At 47.2% G+C, this 24587-nt stretch overlaps 1 protein-coding gene across 6 annotated transcripts in view; it reads left to right on the top strand.

Moving 5' to 3' along the window:
* Nucleotides 1–24587, top strand: part of KCNAB2 (potassium voltage-gated channel subfamily A regulatory beta subunit 2) — a 384406-nt gene that overhangs the window by 17592 nt on the left and 342227 nt on the right. For 2 of the 6 annotated variants that reach the window (XM_083752735.1, XM_083752731.1), the window contains exons 2-3: nucleotides 16517–16637; nucleotides 19257–19298. In XM_083752735.1, coding sequence (XP_083608861.1) covers nucleotides 16561–16637; nucleotides 19257–19298 — 119 coding nt within the window. In that variant the 5' untranslated portion in view covers nucleotides 16517–16560. Of the gene's footprint in view, nucleotides 1–1085; nucleotides 1258–1283; nucleotides 1626–16516; nucleotides 16638–19256; nucleotides 19299–24587 lie in introns of those variants that run through there. The other 4 variants (XM_083752736.1, XM_083752734.1, XM_083752733.1 and 1 more) reach the window with 3 other exon arrangements.

The raw sequence follows: 24587 nt of genomic DNA, 5'->3' as shown, positions 1-24587 counted from the left end.
TTGAGGCACCCAGCAGATTTCATGCTTCTGTTAATTGTCATTGGTAGCTTAAATCTAGCAAAATATGGATTTTGCATGTGTCTTTTGAAAGGGTAACATGCGTTTAAATGCTTTTTTTAAAAAACTACACGTTTGCATACATATTTTGAGATTTCTGTTGTTTTTCACGGGAAGGAAATGTGCGAGTTGCTCACTTTGTTTTCAAGTGTTTATATTTAATTCGACCATTTATATGCCACTTAATTGCAGTACAGTATGGGAGAAGTAAACAAAATGAAACTAAACAGGAGTTAAGACTGTAAAACCAGAATTCAGTTAAAATGCCTGCTGGTGTGTGTGTGTGTGTGTGTGTGTGTGTGTGTATTCCATAAGTGCTAGAGGTTTAACAGGGCAAGGGTCTGTTTGGCCTCAGCTGGAAGGGGTTGCCATAAAACTGGACCCACAATACTGGACCCAGCACAGCTCCTGGTTGCTATGAACCATGCATCCAAGCCATGGGGGACCACTAATTGTGACTTCCCCAAAGACCTCACTGATCAAGCAGTGATATAACGGATCAAGCAGTCTTTGAGGTATCCTGGACCCAAGTTGTTTGAATAAATAAATACTGTACAAGCACCTTGAACCTGGTGTTCTTTCCATCCCCTTGTAGGTTGACCCCCACCTTGCATGCAGGAGATTCCAAGTACAATCTCTGCCCAAGACCCCGGAGAAGCCCTTTGAGGCAGAGCAGACAGTTCTGGCAAGTTAGGCCAGTTGGACTGACTTGGACTTTGCCAAAAGTCAGTGGCTAGCCTGGAGATTTTTCTTGCCAGGAGTTTTACCTAAATCTGCCTCATCGGTAGGTTTAATCCCATTGTCCCTTGGCCTGTCTCCAGAGGATGGAGCCAACAGTGTCCTCTCTCCCTCTGCTCCCACATCCTCCGGATCTTCACCCTGAGATAAATCTGAACTTTTGGGAGCAGCTAACTGCTGCCACCCCCCCCCCCGCCTGCCCACCCAACTCCCCATCACCTGACCATTGCGACACCTGTCTCGCAGCCGCTAGGGGGGGGGCTCTCCTTTTTGCCGTGTTCCGATGCCCACACAATTAATCAGCAGACGCCTCCGGAGCAAACCATCTCCACATTTAGCCGCAATCCGGGAGGAGTAGTGTGTCAGGAGTGGGGGGGGGGGGGAGGCAGAATTTACAAAAACAGCATCAGCTGCCAATGCGATGGCTGGCAGAGCAGATTCCTGCTGACTCAGGCTTTGAAGGTACAAACGAGGCTGTTGCGGCAGTGAGAGAGAGGGAAGGGAGGGGGCTGCATCTCTCTTGCCCACGCACTGCCAAATGGATTTCGGCTCGTCTCTCTCTCTCTCTCTCTCTCTGCCCATACTAAATAAATAAATAAGTGGCCTGTCTAGAACCTGGAAAGGAATGGGGTAGAAAGAGAACACCTTTCTCTGTTCTTTTTTTTTGCCCTGCCCTCCCCCCTCCCCAATTGCTCGTCCATCCAGCCGTCTGGCTTATTTCATTTTTTCCACCATGCCTGCTTGCTAGATCCATCGCCCGCGTCTCCTTTACTTTGCCGCTTGCTTTTTTTCTTGACTGCCGGTCTAGAAAAGAAGCGACAACATCTAAGGTAGGTGCGGTTTTTCCCCCCTCTGTCTCTCTCTTATTCCCTTTGACTTCTGGGGTGACCTCTCTCCCTCCCCTGTTTTGGAAGCTCTCTCCTCCGCCCGCCTCCCCAATTTCCTTTCTTTGCTTCAGGCGACGATTTCTCCTTGAGCTCACTCCTCTCTCCGGCAGATGCAGGGCGACAGGAAGCCGGTGTGTGCCCGGGTGCTTTTGCTGGGCTCTTGGGAAATCCTATGCATGTTTCATCAGAAAGAGCGTGTCCCGTTGGGTTCAAGGGAACTTGCTCCCCTGGAAGCATGTATAGAGGGCTGCAGCCTCTGTGGGGCTTCTAGGAAGCAACCAAATAGACAGAGGAGGCTGGCCTCTTTGAAATACAAAAGGCAGAACCCAAATAGTGGTCTTGGCTTATTTTAGACTCTGGGACTTAATGGATTTGGGGAGGGGGACGTGTAGTGGTTTTGCTCTTTAACGTGTTTTCTTTTGCTTTCTCCAAAACATGCACTTGTGGACAGACACACAAACATTCCCTGGAGTGCCCCGGTAAAGTCCTTCCCCCATGATACTACAAATAGCTGTTATTAACTCCTTCCTCCACTATTTTCTGCAGTCTATGTTCCTTGCAGCATCAAACCCCACATTCTTTTAGGACCATTGAAGAGGTGGAATGCGGGACCGATGTGCTGCCACTGGCAGAAGAAATCTCTCCTTCATTGCAGCTCATAGTTTGCGGTTAATTCCCGGCCCCGTGTGTTTCTAGGTTGACCAGCTAATCGGCATAGCCGTTTCCATGGCATCAAGCTAGAAAAACTAGGCTGCCCCTTTTTCTGGTGCAAGGAAAACAAAGTGGATTCTGTTTTGTTTTGTTTTTTGTGGGTTTTTTTTTAAAGGAAGGGGACATTTTAGCACACAGATTCTCCTCTGCCCTTTGTTCTCTCTGCTCTCTTGTGGTTTTCCTCCGGTGCTGCCAAAAGCTGAGGGTGGAAGTGAAGAAAGGACTGGGTTGAAATCAATCGGTGGGGGGGAGACGCAGCTGCCTGAACATCACCTGCAGTGCATCTGGGAGGAGGGTAATCTGTCAGGCACAAGTGTTTCGTCTCTGCCCTGAAATTAATTGCACTTTGAAAGGAAAAGGATAGGATGGGGAACAGCTAGGATTCTGTAACGCAAGGCAGCGGCGAAAGGAACTGCTGAGCAGGGTTGGTGGCCCTGATTGCGGGCGGGCAGCGGACGTCACAGTGCACCACTTTGAGAGAGGCTGCTGGCAGAGCGCTCGGTGGGACCAGTTTAGGGTGCAGGCAGGGCAGTGGGGAGCTGCGGGGAGTGACTGCGCCAACAAAAACAGGAAAAGAGCAATTTCCAGTTTGGGACTGTGGAATTCGCATGTTGCCATAGATCTGCTAAGGTCTGCCTGTTTCGTTTCAGTACCCAATTTTAGTTTTGAGCGCTGTTGGCTGTTTTAATCACAGCACAATATGAAAGATAGGAAACTCCTTTCTACAGTGTAAAAGCAGCCGTCTGTATATCTTAGTACTGACTGCACTGGCAGTCAGTGGCTCTCCAGGTTTTCGGATGGGGCTTTCCTGGCCCTACCTAGAGCTGCCAGGAACTCAACCTGGGACTTTCTAAATTCTGTGTGATGGGTGGTGTGTATCCCTTTGTTTGCTTTTTGCTAACTGGAGGGGTTCTGAAAAAGGGGCTAGAGGAGGCTGCTAGATAGAGCAGTGCTCTGAGCTCCGTGTGAACTTCCTTCTGTAAGCTGCAGTTGTTGCCAACACTCTGGCCACAGTCAAGGAGCGATGACTTCCTGATGTGCCCAGCAGCTTTTCTTCCCACTTATTAAAATTCATGCTTCTGTAATTCCCAGCTTCTGCTAGATATTTTTGGCTTGGCTTGACGTCCCACCATTTCTCAGCTCAGAGAAAATGAGTTTGCGATGGAACATCGGTGCATGCAAGAGAAATTTCTGCCTAGTGACATTTCAATTACACAGTTAGCCTCTTAGCCGGGAGGATAGGATAATTCTGTTGGGTACCAGTAGAAACACAACAATTTCCCCACCAGCCCTCTAATATTCAAGAGCAAAAGCAACCGTGAGGATAAAATAAGGTGCTGTAGGGAGGAGAGAGTATCCTAATTATTCAATGGCATTTTAGAGACATGAAGAAAGTGAACATAACATAAAAAGAGCTTACTGGATCAGGCCAATGGCCCATCTAGTCCAGCATCCTGTTCTCACACTGGCCAAGCAGATGCCCCCATAAGCAGGATTCAAGCAGAAGAACCCTCTCCCCTCCTGTAGTTTCCAGCACTGGTATTCAGAAGCATTGCTGCCTCCAGCTGTGTAGGCAGAGCATAGCCATCATGACTACTACTGTCCACCCTCCAAGTGGGTGACCATCACTGCCTCCTGTGGCAGCGAGTTCCATAGTTTAAACTAGGTGCTGCACAGAGAAGGACTTACTTTTGTCTGTCCTGAATCTTCCAACATTCAGGTCCACAAGTTCTAGTGTTATGAGTGAGGGAGGAAAACCTTTTGTCTGTCTGCTTTCTCCATGCCAGGCGTAATTCTATAAACTTGCAGCATGTGTCCTCTCTGCCTTATCTTTTCTATAAACTAATGGATGTGAGTGTCTTCTAGCAACTCTAACCACTGTTAAGAAACTACACTTCCCATGATTCTTCAGCGGAAGCCGTAGCTTTTTCAAGTGGTGGGATATTGCTTTCAATATACAGTGGTACCTCGGGTTACAGACGCTTCAGGTTACAGACACTTCAGGTTACATACTCTGCTAACCCAGAAATAGTACCTCGGGTTAAGAACTTTGCTTCAGGATGAGAACAGAAATCGTGCAGTGACGGCGTGGCGGCAGCGGGAGGCCCCATGAGCTAAAGTGATACCTCAGGTTAAAAACAGTTTCAGGTTAAGAACGGACCTCCGGAACGAATTAAGTTCTTAACCCAAGGTACCACTGTATAGGGCAAATGGGGCCAAAGTTTATGCTACCGCTGAGCTGAAATCTTTACCCTGTCATTTGTGGCATGACAGCACCCTAGAGATCTATCATGCCCTTCCTTCTCTTCTTCAGGAAAGATGAACATGCCCAGCTCTTTCACAGGACTAATGAGCAGCAGTGGTGTAAAAAGGCACCTCCCCTGCTAGGGATCTTCAGGGAACAAATTGGAAAATAAAGCTGCCAATATATTAAAGCTGTTTTACAAATCTATAGTGCCACTGCATTTGGACTACTGCGCACAGCTCTGTTCACGTCACCTCAAAAAGGGTATTGTAGATTTGGGAAAGGTTCAGAAAAAGGCAACCAAAATGATCTAGGGAGCAGCGGTGGGGAGCATAATCGTAGAATTGTTGGCAGGGACTCCTTGGGGTCATTTATTCCAACTCCCTGTAACTGAGGAATCTGAACTAAAGTGGAAGTTTGCAGAACTTTGCATGCCATGGATAAAATGGAAGATTCAGGGCACATAAAAAGAAAGGCCTTTTTCGCACAGTGCAGAGTTCATCTATGGAACTTACTTCCACAGGAGGCAATGGATGGCTTTTCTAAAAATTGATTTTTAAATTCAAGTAATGAAACATGCCCATACAAGGAAAACAGAGCTTCGTAGTTGTACACAAAAGAAAGAAAACTTGGTTGGCTTTTAAAAAGAGGATCGACAAACTCCTTGAGCAGAGGACTATCAACGGCTATTAGCCATGATGTTTATGCTCTGCCCCCACTGTCAGAGGCAACAATGCTTCTGAATACCAGTTGCTGAAAACTGCAAGAGAGGAGAGGGCTCTTGTGCTCGGGTCCAGCTTGCAGGTTTCCCCCTGGGGCTTCTGGTTGGCCACTTTGAGAACAGGATGCTGGACCATTGACCTGATCCATTCTGATCTTCTTATTCTTCCCTCTGTCCTGCCTGACCAACCGCCCCCCAATCCCCACTCAAAGAACATGCAGTACAGTGGTACCTCGGGTTAAGAACTTAATTCGTTCTGGAGGTCCGTTCTTAACCTGAAACTGTTCTTAACCTGAGTTACCATATTGCTAATGGGGCCTCCCACTGCTACCATGCCGCTGCTGCACGATTTCTGTTCTTAATACGAGGTACTATTTCTGGCAGAGTCTATAACCTGAAGTGTCTGTAACCTGAAGCGTCTCTAACCCGAGGTACCACTGTATATTGTCAATATCTTTCTTAAAATACGTTGCCCAGAGCTGGGCACAGCCCTCCAGAATGCAGCCTGACCAGGACAGAACAAAGTGGAATTATTACTCCTTGTGAGCTGGACACTCTGCTTCTGTTAATGTAGCGAAGATTGCATTAGCTTGTTTAGCAGCATCATCACACTGCTGGCTCCCGTTCAGCTGGCAAAGAAAAGATTCTAATACCTTTGTTAAGTTTCCTCCCGTGAGCGAGGAATTGCATTAAGTATTCACATCCTGTGTAGGAGGTAAACCCCCAAAAAGTCTGGATGGCGTTGAATTGGATGCTGACTTATCTCCATGCCAGCCTCCTCCCCCACTAGGGTCAGAATATAAAAATGGCTAGCAGTGAGCATGCTTTTGTCTCCATATTTGTTGCCTTGGGAAACTCTGCTGGGATAGGACCCTTGGCAGAAGGAATCAGGCTTCATTTATATGCAAGCTGCTGAATCTTAGAGGCGGCTAAGGTTTGGGACAGGGGCAAGACCCATGCAGAGGCAGGAGGGCAGCTGAGTACATTTACCCATGACCTCAGAGGGCTAAGCCAGCAGGGGCCTGCCAGAATTACACTGCCATGCCAAGAACGCCCCGTGCCAGCTGAACAAGGACTCCTGCCCCAAGCCTCATACAAGCTCTGCATGGGTCTGGGCAGGGGTCTTCTCCAAAGTCCCTAACTCATCCCTTCCTACCACTCTCTTCTCCCTTGGAAAGGAGATGGTTTGGGTGAGTACAGTGGTACTTCGGGTTAAGTACTTAATTCGTTCCGGATGTCCGTTCTTAACCTGAAACTGTTCTTAACCTGAAGCACCACTTTAGCTAATGGGGCCTCCCGCTGCTGCCACACCGCCGGAGCACAATTTCTGTTCTCATCCTGAAGCAAAGTTTTTAACCCGAGGTACTATTTTTGGGTTAGCGGAGTCTGTAACCTGAAGCGTATGTAACCCGAGGTGCCACTGTACCGCTTTCTCTCTTGAAAAATACCCCAAACAACATCCCAGTCTCTGCCAAGCAGGATCTGTGCTCCTTTGAAGAATTGAAGACACGGCGGAGGCTGTCGTAGCTTTAAGGAAATACGATTTAGTCACCTATTTACACCTGAATTTAGATGGAGGGAGTCCAGATCTTACAGTATGGTCATCTCAAGACGATCTTGTTTTCCATAGCAGAGCAAGGCATCTCCAAGTTTCGGGCTGGGAAAGAACTTTTAGCAGTCAAGAGTAGATCAAATAGACTGATATTAGACAGATTCATAGTGTTTTAAGTTTTGGAGGGTCAGTCTGGATGGTGCCCGTGGGTCCCTTCCAAACCTGTGACCCTGCGTAGGTGACAGTAGAATCTATAAGAGCAAACCAGGCAGACCCTGGCCAGTTCAGTACCGCCATTTACATTAGAAAGATGTTGATCTGTTGCCATGGAGATAATTGGCGGGGGGAGGGTAATTCTCCCCACATAATGGGAAGTGACATCTCCTCATAAGGTGAAGAACAATTGCCAGATGTTCCGTGTGTGATTTTTGGTTGATGTTGGAAGATGGAGGGCAGGCCTTGCTCTGTACTGGACCCAAAGAACTGTGACTTGGTGCTTCTCTGGAAACTGAATGAGAAAGCAAAGTCGGTTGGAGGTATTAAAGCTGTGAGCCCATCCCTCCAATGTTCGGCTTCTGTATATGTGCAAATAAAACCATTCATACTAAAGACACCACGGTCTCCGCCAACCTTCATTCCAAGAAACACTTGCCACTTGGAGATTGCAGTTTGTGCAACAACATGTCCCTATCCTGGAGTGAACTCAGGGAGAACACTCTCTCTGTGAGCCTCTTTTTCCATGACGCCTTTCAACCCAGAGCGTCTTCGCCGCTCCCTCTCCTTGGCCTAAAGACCCCTCTCTCTGAGGGAGCTGTAGCCGTGCTGGATTTCTTTGGCAGAAGCTTTTAACCTGATGAAACTGAAGCTGGTCGTAATGGCCTTAAAATCAGGATGCTGAGAAACTTGAAGCTCCCGGGTCAGCAGGGGCAAACTTTACCCACCATTCATACTTAATGCGCAGGAAACTAATGGCTGGTTGTAAACTGCTTAGATTCCTCGCCCCCTCCCCCTTTTAAGAACAGTGGTATCTAATTATTTTCATAAATAAATAATAAACACAGGCCCTCCAAGTGCCCCTATTTTCCAGGGACAGTCCTGGATTTACAGAAGCTGTCCTGGTTTCTGCTTTGATCCCGGAATGTCCCGCTTTTCCTTAGGACGTCCCTATTTTCATCAGAGAAAGCTTGGAGGGTATGGAGTTACGCGACCCCTGAGCCAAGGCAATAAGTAACTATCCAACCTTTAGAAGACACCTGAAGGCAGCCCTGTGTAGTTTTATTATGTTTTTATATATGTCGGATGGGCAGGGTATAAATAATAATGAGAAAATAAATGTGTTGGGGGGGTGGTTATTGGCTTGTCCTTGTTTTTATTTCTATTATATATTTTGTGTTTTTGTGTTGCGATTTTATGTTGTGAACCGCCCCAAGACCTGTGGAGATAGGGCAGTATACAAATATGAATTATAGCAATAATACTAGTATAATAGTGTTCGAAAATGAGCAGGGGCCAGATAAAATTTGGGTGAAATTCTCATGGACAGAGTGTGTGTTTTTTTGTGTAGATACAGAATGGTTTACTTTCCGGGTGGCAAAGCAACCAAAGAGGCAGAACATAGCCACTGTAGAGACTAGTCATTGACTTTATCCAGTCATCTTTTCAAGCCATCCACGTTGGCAGCCATCTCTGTGCCATAGTTTTAATATGCCCTGCATGAAGAAGTCCTTTCTTTTATCTGTCTTGAAACTTTCAACAGGCTCTGCTCTGCCACCACAGTCGGAGGCCGCAATGCTCCTAAATACCAGCTGCTGGAAACCACAGGAAGAGAGAGGAGTCTTGTGTTCGAATCCTGCTTGTGGGCTTCCTCCAGGCATCTGGTCAGCCACTGTGAGAACAGGAGGCTGGACTAGATGGGCCGTTGGCCTGATCCAGCAAGCTCTCCTTGCATTCTGAAAGGGTCCCCTGTGCGGTTTACCAATAAATTGATACAAACAAAACTTAACACTATGAAGTGTGGCCCCTCCAGATGTGGTTTTTTTGGGGGGGATATATTCTGCCACCAAGTGATGCGGGTGGCGCTGTGGGTTAAACCACAGAGACTAGGACTTGCCGATCAGAAGGTCGGCGGTTTGAATCCCCGCAATGGGGTGAGCTCCCGTTGCTCGGTCCCTGCTACTGCCAACCTAGCAGTTCAAAAGCACATCAAAGTGCAAGTAGATAAATAGGTACCTTCCGGCGGGAAGGTAAACGGCATTTCTGTGCGCTGCTCTGGCTCGCCAGAAGCGGTTTAGTCATGCTGGCCACATGACCTGGAAGCTGTACGCTGGCTCCCTCAACCAATAAAGCGAGATGAACGCCGCAACCCCAGAGTCGGTCACGACTGGACCTAATGGTCAGGTGTCCCTTTACCTTTACTATATTCTACCACCATTCATGAATGCAGTACTAGCAGTAGGTTTATACTGGACCAACCACACGTCATTCTTCTTCTTCTTTGCTTTTTTATTGGTTTTCACATATTGCATTACAATACAGAAATGGTGTTGGCACAGAAAATGGTGTTGGCTTTGGTACGTCATTCTTCTTTAATAGTTGCTCTGTGATGCTGCCCCAGTGTAAGTGCATTATTGTGCCATCTTTCTCATCCTACACAACTAAATTCAGGGCAATAAACGAACCAGAGCATTCATGCTGTAAAAAAAAAATGTTACAGGATTTTGGCAGGGTGGTATATGGCGTGCAATGATTGGAAATGGAGCAGCATTTTTGCCCTGGAACTTTTAACGGGTGCAAATGGTTTCGAAAGCAGGAAACCATCATGGACGCCCAATAAAAAAGGAAGCCTGTAAAAGAAAAAGAAATCTTACAATGTTATAAAAACAGTATTTAGAATGAAACCAGAATGACTCATCCTGCTGAGTTGGAGTTTCAATGTGTGAAGGAGCCTCTGAAAGTGCAGAATTTGGAAGTTGCTGCTCAGTCATCTATTTCATACTCATGTGCCTCCTATAAGCCACTAGCAGAGCCAGGCGGTTTTGCTGCCGGGGGCTGCACCCCAAGTATATGAAACCCAAGACCAGACAAGTTATTTGGGCCCCTGAGGCAAAGTATAATAATAATCCCACACTGTCGTCCAGTGCCCATATTACAGGTTCGAGGATTCTTCTGAGATAGAGTAGAATAATAGAACCGTAGACTTGCAGTATAGGCTGGAACCTCCAAGGTTCATCTAGTCCCACCCTCTGCAATGCAGGAATCACAGCTAAAGAATCCCTGACAGATGTCCATCAAACCTCTGTTTAACAGCCTCCAGTGAAGGAGGGTCCATCACCTTCCGAGGGAGTCAGTTCCCCTGTCAAACAACTCTTGCCATCAGAAAGTGCCTCCTAATGTTTAGCCGTAATCTCCTTTTTTTGTAATTTGAATCCGCCAGTTCGGGACGTACCCTCCAGAGCAGTGGAAAGCAATCTTCCTTGTGACAGTCTTTCCGATATTTGAAGGTGGCCATCATATCACCTCTCTGTCTTCTCTTCTCTAGGCTGAACATTCCCAGCTCCCTCAACCATTCCTCACAGGCCTTAGCTTCCAGACCCTTGATCATTCTGGTCACCCTCCTCTGCACACCTTCCAGTTTGCAACAGAATCACTTACGATGGCCTTGCAATGTAGTCTGCTGTTCATATTGCAGCTCAAAAGTGGAGCCAAGGCTGCTTTAGATTCCCTCTCTGGGTTGCAGCATTAAATTGCCCAGCACCCCTCAGGTGGGTCAAATCAAGCACTAGGTCACGATGCACAAGCCTCATGCTCTGTTGACTTGCGCTTAGACTGGTTACTCTTATATTCAAAAAATTCTTTATAAAAAAGGCACCCATGAAGTTATCCCCAAGTCAGTTCAGTTATACTACACCGAAGTGCTTACCGGTATTTTGTGTGTGTATGTGTGTGCTTGGAGAGGGACGCGGGTGGCGCTGTGGGTTAAACCACAGAGCCTAGGGCTTGCTGATCAGAAGGTTGGGGGTTCAAATCCCCGCAACGGTGTGAGCTCCTGTTGCTCGGTCCTTGCTCCTGCCAACCTAGCAGTTCGAAAGCATGTCAAAGTGCAAGTAGATAAGTAGGTACCGCTCCGGTGGGAAGGTAAACGGCGTTTCCGTGTGCTGCTCTGGTTTGCCAGAAGCAGCTTTGTCATGCTGGCCACATGACCCGGAAGCTGTACGCCGGCTTCCTCGGCCAATAAAGTAAATTGAGCGCCGCAACCCCAGAGTCGACCACGACTGGACCTAATGGTCAGGGGTCCCTTTACCTTTACCTATGTGTGTGTTTATAATGTCCTAATATCCCAGTTACTTGCAATTCAGTTTCCGATTAAGTCAGTCTCATCATCATTCCTTTCCTTTTCACCTGCTGCCTGGTTAATGATAATGTGTGTGTGTGTATTGTTTCCATGTTGTTGATTGACAGCGGGTTATTATTATACCCTGATCAATCTGCTGTCAGTTCAATTCCTGCTTGGTGGTTGATTTTCGTAATCTGAGTGGCTTTAACCCATATCGTAACACGATACGTAGGTGCTGTTGGTCTGATACCATTTGTGTCTCCAGTTGATCTTAAAGGGGCATGTTAGTAGCTAGGGGCATGGGTGGTGGCCTCCTTGGGGGGCCATGCTTTCAGAAGCTCTAGGAGCACGGCCGCCCTCTTAAAGCTGGCAATGGCTCTCCAGGATTTCTGGCAGAGGGAAATCCCAACCCTTCCTGGAGATGCCAGGGTTTGAGACTGGGGCCTTCTGCATGCAAAGCACCTGCTCTCCCACTGATCTGTGGTCCTTTTAAGTTCACCCAGGTTCTAAATCAGTACTGTATACACTAACGGGCAAGGTTTCAGAGAAGTGCCTTTGTCAGCCATACTTGGAGATGCAGAGGACTGACGAGCCTGCTGGATCAGGCCAAAGGGGGCCCATCTAGTCCAGTATCGTCTTTTCACAGTGGCCAACCAGATGGCAAGCGGGATTTGAGCGCAAGAGCACACTCTCCTCCTGAGGTTTCTAGCAACTGGTATTTGTAAGCATTGCTTCCTCTGACCATGCAGGCAGAGCATAACCATTGTGGTTAGCAGCCATGGATAATAGCCCTCTCCCCCATGAATATGTCTAGCCCTCTTTTACAGCAGTCCAAGTAGGTGGTCATCCCAGCCTCCTGTGGCAGTGAGTTCCACAGTTTGTGCAATGTGATGAAGTCCTTTCTTTTATCTGTCCTAAACCAGGAGTCTGCAAACGTTTTCAGCAGGGGGCCGATCCACTGTCCCTCAGACCTAGTGGGGGGCTGGACTATATTTTGAAGGAAAGAAATGAACAAATTCCTATGCCGCACAAATAACCCAGAGATGCATTTGAAATAAAAGCACACACTCTACCCATGTAAAAACACCAGGCAGGCCCCACAAATAACCCAGAGATGCACACATTCTACCCATGTAAAAACACCAGGCAGGCCCCACAAATAACCCAGAGATGCACACATTCTACTCATGTAAAAACACCAGGCAGGCCCCACAAATAACCCAGAGACGCACACATTCTACTCATGTAAAAACACACCGCGGGCCGGATTTAGAAGGTGATTGGGTCAGATCTGGCCCCCTGGCCTTAGTTTGCCTACCCATGGTCCTGAACCTTCCAACACTCAGCTTCATTGGATGTCCACGAGTTTCAGTGTTATGAGAGTGGGTGAAAAACTGTCCTTCCTCCAATTTCAACCGAGTGCGGTCACACCATAGATCTGCAGAACAGCATTATCTGCCACTGGGCTGCCACATCCTTTTCTCCTGCTTTGCTTTCTGGAACCTCTCATGTCTGTCTCAATCCCAGAAGAAAGCACTTCCTTTTCACAACTGCAGAAAAATTGGGTGGTTAGCTAATTCTCCTGCCTCTGTGTTATGGCGGCTGCAAGCTTAGCTGCACGATTTCTTCTTTCGTTTCAAAGACTCTGCTAAATATTGGGCTTGTAGGGGAGCTCCTTCGTTTCCATTTCTGCCCCCATCCTCTTCTCCTAACAGTTTGAAAAGTAAAATGTAATGCAATAAAACATCTCACCCGATCCAAATAAATAATCCTTCCGGTGTCTTACAGCGGAATGTGAGCCAGGAATCTCACCTCTACCACTGACTCACTGGGTGGGTTTAGAGAAGCCACTATTCTCTTATCCATTCAATTTCCACGCAAGAATTGATTCATGCTGGCCTACCTTTTGAGGCTGTTGTGAAGCTTGCAGAGATAATGTATGTTAACAGGAATCTCACCTCTACCACTGACTCACTGGGTGGGTTTAGAGAAGCCACTATCCTCTTATCCATTCAATTTCCACGCAAGAATTGATTCATGCTGGCCTACCTTTTGAGGCCGTTGTGAAGCTTGCAGAGATAATGTATGTTAAGTGTTTGGGAGTATTATTATTATTATATTAAAAAAACTACTTCTAGTGACCCATCATCTCCCCTGGAGACAAAACAGCAAAAGTGGTTTCTCAGGGGCAGGTAACCGAAAATCATCATTATTATGTATTTAAATAATAATGTATTTACCGTTTACCAGAAAGTCCCAAGGAGGCTGGAGAATATAAAAACAGAGTTGGAACAGCAGAAGGGGTGATGTCCCTGACAATACACAAAAAAGGCATTCATTAGTATATACATTAAGTAATTCAAAATAATTGGAGAGGGTGTGTGTCGCCATAGATGCCGTGTATAAATTTGCTTGCAGAAATTCGAAGCTGTGCATTGCTGCTGCTAAAGATTGGCTTGCAGACCCGTTTTTTGTTTTCTCTGAGCTACATGAGCCGGTGAAGAAGACGCGAGGTTTTTTGTTTTGCTTTGTTTTTGCTTTTGCCCTGTGATCTCACCTTGGCGCAACCCAGGATCCTTGAAGCAGCAGGAGGCACGAGTCTCTCTCTGCCTGTCACCCAACCCCTTTGCTCAGGGTTCTGCTTTCTGTCCTCGTTTCAGCAATGTCTTATTTTAGAGGCAGAGGCTCCTGGCTGTCTCGGGAGGAGAGAGCAGGGAGAATTCGTGATGAGCGGAACCTTAGCGGAGAACACAGTTCCAACAGGCCAGGAGGGAGGCCCAGTTTTGAAGGGTGGCAAGGTCCAGGGTACATTGGCACTCATCATCCAAACATTCCTGGTTGAATCCAATGGCCATCAAGCCCAGAAGCCAATGATAGCCCCATCCTCCTCCATAAATTTCCTCAATCCTCTTTTAAAACCATCTAAGTTGGTGCCAATCACTGCCTCCTGCAGGAGGGAGCTCCATAGCTGAACTCTATGCTCTATGTCGCCTCTTACTCTTCTTTTCTCTAAACCAGCCTTTCTCAACCTGTGGGTCCCCAGATGTTGTTGAACTACAACTCCCATCACCCCTAGCTAGCAAGGTCAGAGCTCAGGGCTGATGGGACTTGTAGTCCAACAACATCTGGGGACCCAAACAAAAAAGCCCTAAATCAGGCATAGGCAAACTCGGCCCTCCAGATGTTTTGGGACTACAACTCCCATCGCCCCTAGCTAACAGGGATGATGGGAGTTGTAGTCCCAAAGCTGGAGGGCCGAGTTTGCCTATGCCTGCCCTAAATGCTGTAACCTTTCCTTATAGGTGCCTCAATCCATCCCCTCCATCATTTTGGTTGCCCTTTACTGAACCTTTTTCCAACTCTACAATATCCTTATTGGGCCTTTGTGTCAGCTGAAAAGAAAGCACGCTTAAGTTAGACAGGGTGCAATACCTCCTTCAGCCAGCCACCTCAATGGCGCTCAAGAGCAGTTAAGGGACCAGCAGCTCCCTCTTGTGGCCATCTACTGTGGTGATATGGCAGGTGAAGCACTCGAGTCCAGCCACCAGATTTCCTGGTTTGATATTCCTGGCACCTTAAATCTGTTACAATCCTTAAATGGTTTTCTGCTTTAATCCTTTTCCCTGTCATGCCTCCACACAACCACCCACCTCTTTCTTGCTTTTCATACTGCTGCTTGCCTGGTTAATTTATTCTCAATTGCTGCGCTGTTTTTAGCAATAACGGGGAATTGAGTTATGTGGTGGGTTTTTGAAGGTTCTTTTTAAATGGAAACATTTGTACAGAATGAGGGCTTGCAAAATCTGAATGAAAAAGAGAACAAACACAGAAAGAGATGCGTCGACCGCTGATTGCTAAATCAGCATTGCTGTATGCGCAACCAGGAATGAAAAATAAAATAAAACAAAAACAAGCAAGGTCTTCTTTTAAGTGAAGCTGGGTCTTGTAGAATATCTGTTTCCTGAACTGAGAATTATTATTATTTTAAGTGACAAACAGCCTTTCAATGTCGCTAGTCCTCCTCATGATCTACACAGATGGTTCTGGCACAACTTCCCCACTTCGTCCGCTGGGCTAAATTAACCATAAAGTTAAGTAATTAGCAGCTGAAATCTCCTGCTGAACGAACCTGCCTACCCCTTTGCACTTTTCTGCAAATCAATCTGGCTGTTACGCAGATGGAGGTATTAGAATTATGAAAAAAATCTTGCTTCCGGCTGCCAGAAGAGTGTATGCAAGCAATAGCTTTTGTGTCATTCTTCCATATAAACAAAAAAAAAAACCAAAAAAAAAAAACCTTGCATGTAGAAACCTAGCACTTCTGGGAGAAAGGTGTGGTGTTACTCTTGCCTTGAGGCACTGGCTTTAGATATGCAGGGAGTTTATTTGTTTGTTTTTCTCCTGAACCACAGGTTACCTGACGACAGGTCTTGCTGGTGTGTACAGTTCCACAACAGATGCTAGCATGTAGTCTGGAAGGCTAACAGGTCGAAAGTCCAGTGAGACCAGGTTCCTGCCTCTGCAGCTGATCCAAGGGCCAGGGCGCATGGAGATTAGTCCCACACAAGCACAGTCCTGAAGAGCTCCCTGGACCATCCAAGCCATGGTCCAACCAACATGGGAAGTTGAACAGACACAGCAGCTCAGCTCTGCTTCCCTTGTATATTTTGCCTGCTGATGGCAGCATCTGGGCTTGACGAGGCAGGTGACCCTCACCTGTCCTGAGCCTACTGCAGCTGAGGAATCACACCCTTCCTCCCAGAGCTAGCAAGCCCCACCTGAGCATCTAGGAAGCTGGGCTGGGTGCCCTTGCCTCAGCCTCCTGGAGCTTCCCTCCTGCTGCTCCCTATGACTCACAGCCTGCCGTGTTTGGGGAGAAAGGAGCTCCTCTGGCTCAGATGATGGGTTCTGCTGCTCTGGTTCCTGTGTACTGACCCCCATCCCCTCTCCATCCTCCATCACCCCATGAGTACTTCCTTCACCAACCTCTCCTTCATCCCCAGCTTGTCCCAGTCACGGTTACACTCCTCATTGGGATCCTCTTCCTCCTCCCCGCTTCCCTGCCTGTTCAGTACAATTTTATGCAGTGGATCTTAGGGTGAAAGTGAGACCTGTCTTGTGTGTGGCATCCATCTTCATGAGGAGGACAACAGCCTGGAAGCAAGGGGAAGATAATGGCAATCCTTGGCCTCTGTTGTGTAAGCTGATGGGCTGGTATACGCATTGCCTAACTCTGTTCTTCCTCTCTCTTTCTCTTCCCTGCTTCCTTTAGTGGGTGTTGAAAAAACTTGAACTGGAACCGGGAGGCTGGGCTCCATGTATCCGGAATCCACCACGGACTCTCCGGCTAGATTCTCGAACAGGCAGACGGGCTCCCCAGGCATGATCTACAGGTGAGCTTCAGACATGTTTTCCTACTTTCCAGGGCTAGATAAAAGCATTGGGGAAGCCACAGTTTTGCAGGACAGGGCATGGTACTGAATGCAGATTCTGTCAGTTTTCTGATGGTTTCCACTTCGTTTTTTGTGGGGGGGGGGTGTCAAGTTTCTAGCCCATATGAACAGTGTCTGATTGCTGTTTTCTGAAATCTCAGAAGTCGCAGGGGAGGTTGAGTAAGGTCTTTGACACTTTGGGGGAAAAGGGCCCCTTTCTGCCTCTCCATGAGTAAAGTTTGGATTCCTTGGGTGCATCGTTTTATATTTAGTGTGGAATGAATGTGACCCTGCTGTAGATTGTAACCCCAGCGCTAAGTACTCCAATGCAAAAGTCAATACTAGCTTCTTTTAACACAGAAACTAGGCACATTATGAGTGTGGGTATATGCTTCCCCGCAAGTTCAGAAAGGTGGTCGAAACTGCCTCTGGGTCTAAAAATATATTACTTAGAGCTTTTTTCTTCTTTTAAATAACCTTAAGAACTTTAATCCAAAATGTTGTCATCCCAGAACAAGGACACCATATATGTAGAAAAATCTCCATTGGTTCTTAATGTCATTCCATTGATTTCTGAACTTCTCCCCAGCAACCCAGCTCTAATTCTGACAGCCATTGGCCCTGGATGTGAATTAAGGGCCGCCCACCAGCTTTCTCTTTCATCATAGTTGGATATTGGATAATGCTTCTGCCAAATGTTGACAAGGATCGTAGGCTATTGTTCCACAAGATCCTTCATTTCGAACAAAATTGCTCCATTAAATGTGCACGTTGAACCGAATCATCTTGCATAGCATGCAAACTTTTGAGTAACATAGGGTCGTAGGTCAGTGGGAATGTTGAGACCTTGCAAACTATGATTCGCAAACTGGGAACCAGACTTGGAAATGTATTGTTAGAAGTTTGGAGGTGGGGGCAGTGTGGATGATACCTGTGGATCCCTTCCAAAGCTGTGATCCTGTTACTGTGCCATTAGAATCTACAAGAGGAAGCTGGTGACCCAGTCAGATCGCTTCCTTTGTTAAGGTAATAGCCTTGGTTGGCCGGTTAAGTGCTTCCATTTACATGTCCAAAGAGCTGGCCATAGAGACAAACAGGTGGGCCTTTTTCCACATCACCTGGCTGGATGTCCCATCATCCTAGGATGGGGAACAAGAGACTAAGGTGGGAGGGAGGCGATTGGCTGATGCTGGACAAAGAAGCATGTCCTCTTCTGTGGTGGTGCCAAAGCTGTGGCTTGGGGCTTCCCTGGAAACCGAACGGGGAAGAAGGGGTCCCCTGTGGAAGCTCTTGTTTCTCAGTTGCCCTGTTTTTGACTCTACTACTTTCTGCACTCACCACCTGAGATTGCCGGTGGAGGGAGTGGTCATTATTGACAGAGCTTCTTCAGGAAGCTGAAAGTGCTGTTTACTGTCTGAAATGTTGAGGGGGTTTCTGAATACTTCTGGCAGAAGTGAAAGGTGGTGCTAAAGGGATTCCCCTGCATCGTGCAATCTTTTGTAGACTTTGGGATCTATTCCCCGCCCCAGCCCCTCTGTTCAATTCCAGTCCACATAAGAGGACCAAGTGTGTGTTGAGGGGAATGCAACATACCAGAATACTTAAAGGGTGGAGCATCCTTAAAACTCCTTTGTGGGCATCCTCTTTGTGCTTCAAGGATCTTACCATCTGAAGTTTGCTGGCAGAAAACAGAAGAGAGGGGAAGGATCGTAGAATTGTAGAGTTGGAATGGACCCCCATGTAGTCAACCCACTCTGCCATGCAGCAAAGAATCCCTGACAGATGGCCATCCAACCTCTGCTTAAAAACCTCCAACAGAGGAGAGTCCCCTGCCTTCTGTGGTCATCTGTTCCACTGCAGAGCAGTTCTTGCCAGCAGAATTTTTTTCCTAAAGCAGTGATGGCTAAACTTGGCCCTCCAGCTGTTTTTAGACTACAACTCCCATCATCCCTAGCTAACAGGACCAGTGGTCAGGGATGATGGGAATTGTAGTCCCAAAACAGCTGGCGGGCCAAGTTTGGCCATCACTGTCCTAAAGTGAGAAGCGAAGCCGACTAGGGTGATTGCAAGCAGGTGTGCTGATAAGATTTACACCTGTGCTGAATTTTTCCTGCAGCGAAGTTTTCCCACTTCTCACTTTTTGCTGGCTGTTTGTTTGGACAAGAGTTCCTACCACTCTAAGTCTAAAACCTGGGAGGCGGATGTGAAAACCCCTTTCTTTGGTTTGCTGTGCAACTTGTGCCAACTTCCTACACAGGTCCCTCCTCCCTGCCCTCCGTGCAGTTAGGTCCAAGACCCTGTGCAGGTGAGCAGCAAACACGCACTGGAATGACGATCTCTGCAAACGTAAAGATTTGCAAAGTCAAATTTACAGGGAAGTGCAAACCTCTTCCACTTGGTGGCGCCGTTGTAACAAAGAAGTAGACAAGCAGGACCCTAACAGAAAGAGGAAGTAAATAAGCAATGAATCTTTGACTGGGATCCCAGAGAGGTCTACTTTGTGTTTGCGTGCACGCGCTGGTTTCTTTTTACTGTGACTTGTGGATCTTTTCTTCTTTCTCTCCCTTCTGCTTTCGGAAGTGCTCGCTACGGGAGTCCCAAAAGACAGCTCCAATTTTACAGGTAATGGCACCAGCGTTTCTTTTCTCAATGCACCTGAGTCAAGGTGTCTGTGGACAGGTAGCTGTTGGTTCATTGTGGTTAACTTCAAATCTCTCCCTCCACCGCCCAGAGTCACTCTTCCACCTGCTGTGTCGGAGGCAGAAATGCAACAGGTGTATCTTTCAGCACCACATCTCCATTTTCTTTTCGGAGGGGGAGGAAAATAATGGTCCTCTTTGAATGCCTGCTACCACCCAGTTGTGAAATGCTCAGGGAAATGATGTTGCAAACTTATTTTTTACAGTATTTTGAGGGGTGTACCGAAACATTCCCCAAATACCTGCTTGTATGGCTCCAAGGATGACGTAATCATCTTGGAGGACCACTTTTGATGCTGTGTCTGCTCATCCTTCAGAGGCAAGCTGGCTCCCTCTCTGGTTTATATGCCTGATGTTCTCTGCACTTCAATGTGGATCTGATTATCGGGTTATTCTTGTTCTTGTCTATATTTTTATTATGTATGTTATGTTTTATCTTGTAAACTGCCCTGAGACCTGTGGGGTATAAGGCAGTATACAAATTCAACAAGTAAATAAAGTAATAAGTAAATAAATAAATTTGTATCAGTGCCAAGGAGTGGTGGTGGTGGTGGTTGGGGTCTCCGTTTCCCCGGGAAAAAGCTCGACCAATCAAGTTGGCAGCCATTCTTAAGGAAAACCTGCTTTCAAAGGTGGTAGCTATTTAGAGATGTAAATAGTGTATTGCCTGCTTAGAATGTGTCCAGGTCCTCAAAGTAGGGTGGCCGGCATCACCCTTTTCACCAAATGAAGAAAACGTTAGGTGCCAATTTGCAAACAAATACCAGGCGACCACACAGCCCTCCTGAACCCTGGCTCATAGTTTTGCTTCCTCCAGACAAACCGCAAGCTAGTAAGCAAAGTTTGCCCTATGGTTTGCAGCTCAGGTCTGGCTGAGAGAGCTAAAACCCAGATTTGGACAATGTGCTAAGCCAAACCACAACTTAACTCAGTGTAGCACAGCAGCAAAAACATTCTGCGGGGAGAAAGGTGGCTGCAATCTCCTCTCTGGGAGCCTGACAGTAGTTTGCTTGCCTACTGCAATGCCATGGTTTAGCTTACCTGAGTGAGGACAAAGTGTACTGCAAATTTGAAGGGGAAATTGAATCTGCACGTGTAAAGGACTTTGTCTGCTCTGCTGCTGTAGGATAGGGTGACTCCCGTCCAGCACTTTAGGTGTGTTTTAAACCCATAAAGTATGGTTTAAACTGATTATTGATGGATTGGTTTGTTTCAGTTGGCTCAAAGGCCATGTTGCATGATGTGAAATGCGCTTTTACATTTATTGTCCATTTAAAAAATATTTTTAAAATGGAAATAGCTGCCACATGGGGCCTTTGGACAGGATCGGAACTGGTGGGCAGGGGAATCTAAGCCTGATAAACCCTCCTCTCCTGGAGCTGCTATTTGCATTGGGGGAAAATGAGCATGTTGGATGCAACAAGATATTTAATGCCACTCTACATTGACCCTTGGGTGTCTCCAGCTTGGTGTTAACTTAGATGAATGCCAACTGATATTGCATGATGCTGAGTCAAATAGCCTGTCAAATGATCAGGTTTCTACTTGTCCAGTATCTTAGAAAAACTTTCTTTCTTCCTGTTTCCTGGCACTTACACTTTTACCTCCTTGTTTTGTATTTTAAAATAATCTTATTTAATATAGCGTCCTTGTGCCTGAGACTTTTCGGAACAACCCCCAAACAGGAGTGCAAAGGTCCCTGCATCAAGGATGCTGCAGTTTAAATATCAGCAGCGACAGGAGGGAGATGGGGCAGTGGGGCTTCACAGTTGACTGTGAGCAAATGCAACATGATTAGTTATTATATGCACCAATGGTTCCCAAAGTAGGCTGTGATGCCCCTGGGGGGGATTACCTGGGGAGCGCTAATAATACTTAATAATAATAATAATTTTTATTTATACCCCTCCCTCCCCAGCCAAGGCCGGGCTCAGGTTGGCTAAAAAGCAATAATAAAAACAAGTTGAATGAGGGAAAGGGGGAGTCAAGGGGGCTCTGGGATGTAAATGTCTATCAGACTTTGAAAAGCTGGTATCACTGGATCAAGTTTACCGGTTCCGGTGAATTAATTAAACAAAATAATTTCAACTGGATTTTGAAGAGAAGTGCAATGAATTGTTACCGCTTTGAATTTAACTGTGGTGTTATCTTCTGTAGCTGATTGTGCAAACAACTATTTTGAATAATGCTTTTTTATGGAATAGGGTAGAGGGTGCTGGGACGCGGGTGGCGCCGTGGTCTAAACCATTGAGCCTTCTTGGGCTTGCCGATCAGAAGGTCGGTGGTTCGAATCCCCATGGTGGTGTGAGCTGCCGTTGCTCGGCCCCAGCTCCTGCCAACCTAGCAGTTCAAAAGCATGTCAGTGCGAGTAGATAAATAGGTACCGCTCCAGCGGGAAGGTAAACGGCGTTTCCGTGCGCTCTGGTTTCCTTCACGGTGTTCTGTTGCGCCAGAAGCAGTTTAGTCATGTTAGCCACATGACCCAGAAAGCTGTCTGTGGACAAACACTGGCTCCCTCAGCCTGAAAGCGAGATGAGTGTCGCAACCCCATAGTCGCCTTTGACTGGACTTAACCATCCAGGGGTCCTTTACCTTTACCTTTACCTATGGAACAAAGTAGGCAGTGGCCTCAATAGGTTTTGGAATCACTAATATACATCATCTATGTGCATTGTTTTTAGTAGAGTAACATAAGCACAAGAAGCGGGGGGGGGGGGTGTTTCCCTGCCCCATGGCAATTACAGTCTCTTATGACAGCAGCACAGAAACACAGGAGAAGGAATGTTAGCAAATGCGTTTTGCACACCATTGGGCTTTGCTTCAGATTGGGGATAAACCCCTTGATCCTGTCAAGGATTAAGGGCTTTACCCAGAGATGGGGACCCTGCTAGCACAGCCGAGGGTCAGGAGTACTGGGAGTTGTAATGCAACAACCTGGTTCCCTATCCCTGCTTGGGTGGAAACAATGGATGTTTGAAGGAAGAATTGTGGTTGCCATGTTGGTGTTCTAGGAGGGTGCTGGAGGAACAAGGACTTGGGTTACTTTGGGGCTACATAGACATTAGAACATCATCCTCCCCTTGCTGCATTTCAAGCTGCATCCTACATTGCTGAACAGACTATAGCGGGAGCAACCCAATGACCTTCACCTGCTTTGTTTCCCTGCACCAAATTTCTTAAGTCGCCAAAGCTATCGACTGAGCATGTGCAATGGCCTCCTGAAACTGTACACACCTCAGCATAAGTGCAGCTTCTGTTTTTGGATAGGGGAAAGCTGGCTTGTGGGATAGCGCATCCAGCAGGAGCATTCATCCAGGAGCCACAGGATGCTTCTGGGTTGTAGCTGGGGTCATACATACTCGACTTCAAACGCCAGCAGCAGAAGCGTGGCAGAGCAGGAGTAAGTGGTAATGTGTATACACAGCATTCAGAGCGGAGGAGGCTCTGGAGAGGGGTGGACATTGAAAGCGTCCTGCATCAGGCTGTGGCTCCGCCTAGTCCAGTATTGTTGCCTGCCCACTGATCCTTTCCAGGATTCGAACTTGGGGCCTTCCGCATAAGAGCATCTAAAGAGCCTGCTACACCAAGGCAATTGAATAGCCCATCTGGTCTAGCATCCTGTTCTCACAGTGGCCAACCAGATGCCCCAATCAGGAATCCTACAAGCAGGACCTGAGCAACTCTCCCACCTTGTGCTCTGCCAGTAACTGGTATTCAGAAGCATTGCCACCTCTGACAGTGGAGGCAAGTTCTGGTGTGATGAGAGAGGGAGAAAAACTTCCCCCTACCCACTTCCTCCATGCCATGCATCATTTTATAAACTTAAGAAATGCACGCAGGGAACGTGTCCTTGCTGGCTGTGTCCTTCTGCAACCTAGAAACAATTCTTGCATCAGGTGAGATCCTTTGTGCATCCCGCCCAGGGCCGGCAGACAGCGCTCCAAGCTCTCAGGCAGAGCAAGGGTCTGTTTGCATCATCTCCCACCTTTCAAGAGAGTTGCCCGTGGTTGTTGCTTTAAGTGATGCAGCAGCATTTGGGGGGCCTTGAGATAATTGGATATCCGGAGTTCTCGCCGCCAGCAACCACCCGACACAACAGCCCGCACGGCTCCTCTGGCGAGGGGGGGTGGGATGTGCGTCGGTGCTGATGTGTTGGCAAAATCCAGACCAATTAGCTTTTCCCCAGAGCGAGTCTGGGAGGCTGTCCAGTCCCTGTTAATCGGGGAAAATGCATTAAGAGAGGGATAAAAGGCGAAACAGCCTCGTTCTGAGCTTCGAGAGTAGAACAGCCACTTAGCCTCGGAAATCTCTGCATTAACGGGATCGCTGCTCGGGAATGTGCCACTGGCTGACCTAATGGAGTCTGGCTACCAGGGGTCTCTGTACACGAAGCCCCCCGCTCCTCTCCCCGGTGCTGAAAACCCTCCCGCTCACATGGATACCACTTAGTGTTTTGTTCAGGAGGGGAAATCATGAACTGCTCAACTGGAAAAGTATCTTAAGAGGTGTACACTAAACAGCATAAAACAATGATCACTTATGCACAGCTAAGATCAGCAAATATTTAAAAAGCAAATATGCATGTTATTTGCCTAGCAGAAAAATTTCTCTCTCTCTTTCTCTCTCTCTCTCTCTCTCTCTCTCTCTCTCTCTCTCTCTCTCTCTCTGCTTCTGAAAACAATTGTCTTAATTGCATTCAATATCGTTCCTTTCCTTCCTGATTTCTCTGCTGACCTTTGAGCTGTTTGTGGTTCTAGTTCTGCCCAGGCTCTCAAGTAGAATCCAGGGGGCCCTCTGTACATGGCCTGGCACCTTTTGCAACCCGCAGATTTATTTATTTATTGGTGCACTTTTAGTGGGGATGGCAGGCATTTCATCTCAGGGCAATTCGAGCCCCACATGGTGTGAAAAGATTCCTGCATTGCAGGGGGTTGAGCTAGATGACCGTTGTGGTCCCCTCTATGATTGAACCTGCGACATTCTGCATGCAAAGCAAGGGCTCTACCTTCTGTGCTATGGTGCACCCCTTAAGAACACAGAGTGTTGCTTTATGATGAGAAATGCAACAAGGAAGGACATTGCTTTAAAAAAAATAAATCAAAAGGGAGGACAAAAATGGGTGATGCTCTCATTCCCGCAGAATCCACCACCGTTTCCATTCCCATGCCACAGCTCATTAAAGCCAGAGAAATGGAAGCCTCTGGGGTTTTCT

Source organism: Podarcis gaigeae (genome assembly GCF_964106915.1).
Source record: "Podarcis gaigeae genome assembly, chromosome: 8".
Lineage (NCBI taxonomy): Eukaryota > Metazoa > Chordata > Lepidosauria > Squamata > Lacertidae > Podarcis > Podarcis gaigeae.
This window is presented reverse-complemented; position numbering and strand designations above follow the sequence as displayed.